The sequence below is a fragment of the Triticum dicoccoides genome, chromosome 3A, assembly GCF_002162155.2.
Source record: "Triticum dicoccoides isolate Atlit2015 ecotype Zavitan chromosome 3A, WEW_v2.0, whole genome shotgun sequence".
NCBI classification, from domain to species: domain Eukaryota; kingdom Viridiplantae; phylum Streptophyta; class Magnoliopsida; order Poales; family Poaceae; genus Triticum; species Triticum dicoccoides.
This window is the reverse complement of record NC_041384.1, coordinates 693,588,134-693,594,563: the sequence shown is the minus strand read 5'-3', so window position 1 is coordinate 693,594,563 and position 6,430 is coordinate 693,588,134. Positions and strand designations below refer to the sequence as shown.

General features: G+C 42.6%; 1 protein-coding gene across 1 annotated transcript; it reads left to right on the top strand.

Annotated features, from left to right (window-relative positions):
- The first annotated feature begins 1,106 nt into the window (after nt 1-1,106).
- On the top strand, nt 1,107-2,953 carry LOC119273098 (esterase PIR7B-like). Its single transcript, XM_037554387.1, has 3 exons — nt 1,107-1,517; nt 2,160-2,300; nt 2,463-2,953. Exons 1-3 carry the CDS (start codon nt 1,131-1,133, stop codon nt 2,754-2,756), a joined length of 822 nt encoding a protein of 273 aa, XP_037410284.1. The 5' UTR covers nt 1,107-1,130; the 3' UTR covers nt 2,757-2,953.
- The last annotated feature ends 3,477 nt before the right edge of the window (nt 2,954-6,430 follow it).

Sequence of the window (6,430 nt, the reverse complement as noted above, 5' to 3'; positions counted from 1 at the left end):
TCATGAACAAGTGGCTCACCACAAGGTGGTGCCGGCGACGGGACGGTGCGGGCGATCGACGGTGGTTACGACGAAGATTTAGAAAGCACTAAGTAAACCACACCTACATATGCAAACTAAGTGTTATTTTGACCTCAGTTTGCATATAAATCAAATACTACCACATATATTTCCTCCCAAATTACTAAAACCCACAATAAATCACTATATAAACTAATGCAAGAGTTAATCTAGCAATGAGAGATGAAAGGACAAAGTTGCTAACCTTTGTGATCATTTGAATGGATGGGGGCCTGCAAATCTTGACAAATTTGGGGCAAATTTTGTGATGAACTCGAGAGGAAGAAGGAAAGAACAGAGGAGAGGGAGAGGGGAAAGAGGGAAGAACAGAGTGCTGGTGGACGAAGGGTTTATATAGGACGACCTTTGGTACCGGTTCGTGGCATAAACCGGTACTAAAGGTGCTGGAGGGGCCCCACTCTGACAACATCCTGCCACCACTCTCATTAGTACCGGTTCGTGGCACGAACCGGTGCTAAAGATTCATCACGAACCGGTACTAATGATGTCCACCCGCCTAGCCGGAACCGACACTAATGGACACATTAGTGCCGGCTCAAATTCAAACCGGCACTAATGTGCCTCATATTTGACCCTTTTTCTACTACTGTACCAATAGTCATCTAAAGAATGAATCCATTTACTGGGAATCATACACATGCATGTCCTAATCAACGATCCATCCATTGTCTTATGGCATAGTTGCTCGACCTGGCCCATTCATAGAAACCGTTGTTGTTTTTCTCCATTGCAACGCACGGACATTTGTGCTAGTTTTCAGTAATGTTCACATCTGCCTTGCGTCACCACCAGTCAAGTCTCGTGGCTCGTCTACCTATCTTGTTGATCAAGTTGATCCCATGCAATTTAGTACTCGATCCCGAATATAAAATTTTCTTCTTTTGACCCATGGGCACGAACGTCCAAAAGCAAGTCGTCACATTTTTCTTGCAGCAGAAGCTGATACTGATAAGCGTTCGAGCAAGCCCAATTTGCACTATAAATATCGCTCCGTGTGCGCGGCAACAAACATCCAACACAAACCAAACAGGTTTTACGCTACGCAAGAAATGGAGAGCACCCAGAGCAACAGTGTGAGGAGCCATTTCATCCTGGTGCACGGCCTCTGCCATGGGGCTTGGTGCTGGTACAAAGTGGTCGCGGCGCTCGAGGCCGCGGGGCACCGCGTCACGGCGATCGACCTCGCCGCTTCGGGTACCCACCCGGCGCGCGTTGACGAGGTGCACTCGTTCGAGGAGTACTCGCGGCCGCTGCTCGACGTGGTGGCCGCGGCGCCGGCGGGTGACGGCGAGAGGCTGATTCTGGTCGGGCACAGCCACGGCGGCCTCAGCTTGGCGCTAGCCATGGAGAGGTTCCCCGGCAAGATCGCCGCTGCCGTGTTCGCGGCCGCCGCGATGCCGAGCGTCGGGAAGCACATGGGCGTCACCACCGAGGAGGTATGTCAATTGTGGATGGTTTTCTTTTTGTTATTCTCTGTTGAGTGTTGACCAAAACATCCCCTCTCTATATCAGTTCCCTATGTTGGTGAGGCCGGCAAGCTCATCTTAGTCAAATATACAAAATTTGATATGTTTTCAATATATAACTTCAACAACAAGTTTCTGTTGTAACATGTGTACATTTTATAATAGTCGATAAAATTACAACACTACAAACATATTACCTCCGTCCTAAATTAGTTGTATTAGATTTATCTAGATACAGATGTATCTAACACTATATACATCCGTCTTTAGACAAATTTAAGACAACTAATATGGGATAGAGGGAATATATTCCAAAATGTATATGTACATGTCTTTTCAAGTATCTAATAGTACCTCCGTCTTAAATTAGTTTTTTTAGATTTGTCTAGATACAGATGCATCTAAACACGTTGAGATACATCCGTATCAAGACAAATCTAAGATAACTAATTCAGAACGGAATGAATACTAATGAAAGTTATGGGTAATCAAATTATAAATGTTTGAAGGAGGTTATGAACCATTTTCTGTTGGAATATAAAGGTTGGTCTCCGACTCTGTAACTCCAATATTAATGCTAATTTTTATCTTATCTTGTGTTGATGGAATTAGTTCATGCGAAGAACATCATCGAAGGGACTACTCATGGACTGCGAGATGCTGCCAATCAATAACAACGAGGGTGCAGGAGTTGCAATCATAATGGGCCCAGACTTCTTAGCACGCAAGTATTACCAGCAAAGTCCACCTGAGGTGCACAACACGATTTAACATCCTATTGATCTCCCATAATGAACTAATCTCATCAACATGATTCTCTGAAATATTCGCAAAGATAGATATACTATAGCAATGAACTCTTCGCCTTACCAAATTTTAGCAGACCCAGTGATTCAGTTCACAATGTTGATGCAGGATTTGGCCCTTGCAAAAATGTTGGTGAGGCCGGGAAACCAGTTCATGAAGGATCCAGTGATGAAGGATACAAGCCTGCTCACCGATGACAACTACGGGTCGGTGAAGAAGATATACGTGGTAGCCAAGGCTGATGGCTCCAGCACCGAGGAGATGCAGCGTTGGATGGTGATGTTGAGCCCTGGCACGGAGGTCGAGGAGATCGCCGGAGCTGACCATGCCATCATGAGCTCTAGGCCTACGGAGCTCTGTGATGCTCTGGTCAAGATCGCCAACAGCTTAAATACTTGCTAAAGTGTACGATATATATCCCTGGAAATCAATGTATGCGTGTACACCATTTTCATCTAAAAATAAATATGTTCAGTGATACTATTAAATCAATGAAAACGATGTTAAGTAGTATTACCTTCGTCCTAAATTACTTGTCTTAGATTTGTTTAGCAACGGATGTATCTAACACTAAAACATATCTAAATACATATGTATCTAGACAAATGCAAGACAAGTAATTTGAGACGAAGAGAGCAATATTTTTTTCTGCGAGTAAGTTCAACACAAATATGTCAAATATGCTTCTGATCATGATGTGATTACTTACTGGAAACCATTCTAATAAAAAAAAACTCTGTGGAAGCCAGGTGTTGATGTTCCAAAAAGATGGGACACTGATATTGGCTAAACATTCGGTCTGGGGAGGGGCCAGACAGAACGAAATGTTTGGTACAATCATTACTCCTTGACAATTGATTTCATTCGATAGGGAAACCCTCACAGCCTGAACGCCTACTCAACGCCCCTACCTACAGGATGTATCCTTGTAAAAGATAATTGGAAAAGGCCCAGTAGTTAAACAAAACGAAAAGATGAGATTTTTCTATGACAAATAGAAGTCCAGTTTTTGTTGTGCTAAGAAATAAAATGCCATCAACTTAATAAACCAGAAAATTGCCATGGATAAAAAAGTTCTTTTGCAATGGCCCAAAAGGAAAAAATTGTGGCAATTTCCATCTGTACATACATGGTGCCAAAAAAATCGATTAAAATTGTGAGGTAAATTTATAATGTAAGTGAAGACAAAATAATGTGGATTAAAAATTGCTATACACGCAGAACACAAAAAAAAGCATACAAAAATGTTGTTAAGTAGTAGTTGCCGTGTTTTGATAAGCAAATTTACCATGGTCCCATGAAGGCAGAAAATTCCCTTGAATGACTCAGATTTGCCATGGATGTATATTAAATTTTCCAATGTCGACAAAAATAAAATTGCCATGGCAAAATAGAAATAAAAGTTGCCATGAGCGCCTAAATTAAACTTGGCATGCATGTTGAAGTAAATTTCCATGGTAAAATGCAGGTAAATTTGTTGTGAGAAAATTAAAAAGTAAATTGTTCCATGGTTGAAAAGCAATGAAACATGCCATGGTCCAAAAAAGTGTAAAGTTGCCATGTTGTATAAACTACATTTGACATTGTCCATAAAAGTAAAAATGCCGGGTCAAAAAAATGAAAAGTAAAAAAATATATGCCATGAGTGTTTAAAATTAAATTTGGATGTATGATAAAGGAAAATTTCCATGGCAATATTGGTAAATTTGCCATGCCAAAAAAATGTAAATTGCCATGTACAAAATGTCATGTTGTGTATGCTAATTTTTTAAAAACATTGTTGTGCATGTCAAAACACACAAACAAAATTGCCATGGCAAATGCATATTAAGATTTGCCAAGTTGTTTTAATTATAATTGCCATGCTTTGAGTGAGAAAAAATTGCCATGTATGCATGCGTGTAGTAAATAACATCGTGTCGATGTAGTCATATCATCATAAATTATGAGAGTCGATGTTGTTATGATGACACATGTCGATGCATGTACAACTAGCTAGTGTCAGCGCCAAAAAGATTGTGCCAGCGAAAAAATGTGGCAATGAAAAAATAACAGAAACAAAAAAGAATACCCATGCAACTAAGTATTTGATATGGAAGGGTTTGAGAAAAAGAACACACATGCAACTAATTATTTTATATGGAAGGGCTTGAGAAAATAATACGCATTCTAATAATACATAATATAGCAGCAAAAGAGTCTGTGCGTTGCAACGAAAGAGAAAAAATACCGCATGTCCTTAACACAATAACCATGACTGAAGATCCCAAATAGGTCCCATCTGTGTTGCGCATATCCTCTCTCTCTCTCTCTCTCTCTCTCTCTCTCTCTCTCTCTCTCTCTCTCACCACATAAGATGAGAAATCCGCTTTCTTCCGCTGGAGGTTTTGACGAGACATGCATGTGTCATTATAGATGGTTTATTTCGTCTCTAAAATGATTTTGCGGAGGTGTTGATTTTCAATCCGGATCTACACCGGTACGAAAGAAAGACGGATTGTGCACGTCGCTTAAGTTGCACACTAAATAGCATTTTTAAAATGTTCAACAAACAAAACAACATTGTATTAAAATTCTACACATTTTTTAATTAATTTCCAAATATAATCTGTCAAAATTGGAGTTAGGGTTTAAACTATATGGGTATATGTTTAAACCATTTTAATATTCCTAATAAAACATTATTTTCTACATGGACTGCTGGTTGTTAACTAAAATATGAGGGTGGTTTCTGCATGGCTCCTCCCTTTATTTAGAAAAAAAGGCACGAAAGGCCCGACTTCAAATTAATGAAGCCATCAACCGGTTAGGATACAATGATGCTAAATTACAAAGGCAAAAACTTGACAAAAACCGAAAGATTACATGCATATCTCACTACGACCAAGAAGCAGCAGCGAGCAGAGCATGAGAGAAACGAAGATCAAGCCACCGGAGATCATGCACAGCCAGAACCGCAGAACAGAAGCACTCCAATGACAACAATTGATGTGGACAGAAAGAACCAGGTCCTTGAAGGAAACCGTCGACTTTGCTGCCCGCCGCTTCGGACCACTCCCGAAGGGGAGACCACTATATCCCTTTCATCCAGACGTGCCACACACATGGATTCCCACCATTGGCCGGCAACCCACAAGCAAACAAGGCAAGGAGGCGCTAAAAGATGCGGAACGACGAACTCGTCACCAACAAAACTCACAACCAGGAGAGCTAAGCACCGCCGCCGCCACCAACCACCATGCAGCAGGACCGCATTCCCCGACCACCCTATGAACGACGCCTCCAAGGAGGACCGAGACGCAAGAACACCTCCGATGTCTGACCAAGAGGTTTGGGTCACTCCTGTACCGCCCGAGAGGGGTGACGCGAGAGCCAGGGGAGTCCCGCACTCATCCCATTATTAGTAGGTAGTAAATGTAGGCAACTTAGAGAATCTCCAACAGATTGAAATATTAGTGATTTTTGTGCGCATTACCGTTTCGGGCGCTCCAGCGGAGGCCTAAAAACCACGCGCGCAGCGTAACTAGTTCAGCGCACGGGTCGAAACGCCATCACGCGCCGTTTATTTGCAACGCCCACTCCCGCGCGCTGGACACTCGAACGCCTACTCGCAACTTCCACCTACCCCATCCAGCCAGACGCCGCCACCCGCGCCACCCCATTTGTCTCGGTGACCGTTCTGGCGCTTCCCCGGCCTATCCCCGCGCCGCCGCTGCTTCCTTCGTCTCTCTCTAATCGCCGCCGCGCCTCGCGCGAGGCATTCCTCCGACGAACAGCGCCTGGCCGCCCACTGCCGCTCGTCGCCCATAAGGTGTTCAACAAAACGCTTGCAAAGTATGTATTGCTTCAACTTCACATTTTTTTTACATGAATTTAGTGCATGTTGTTTGTAGTTTTTATAGCCTAGTTTAAATTAAACATTGTAGACGAGTTCGTCATATGATTCTTTCGAAAAAGAATTTGATATTGAAGAGGAGGAGGATCTTGCAATGATCCTAGCTATGCACATCAACAAAAAACCGAAGCACGGTGGTTCGGTTATGGGTCGGCAGAAAATTTGGAGGAATAGAATCGAT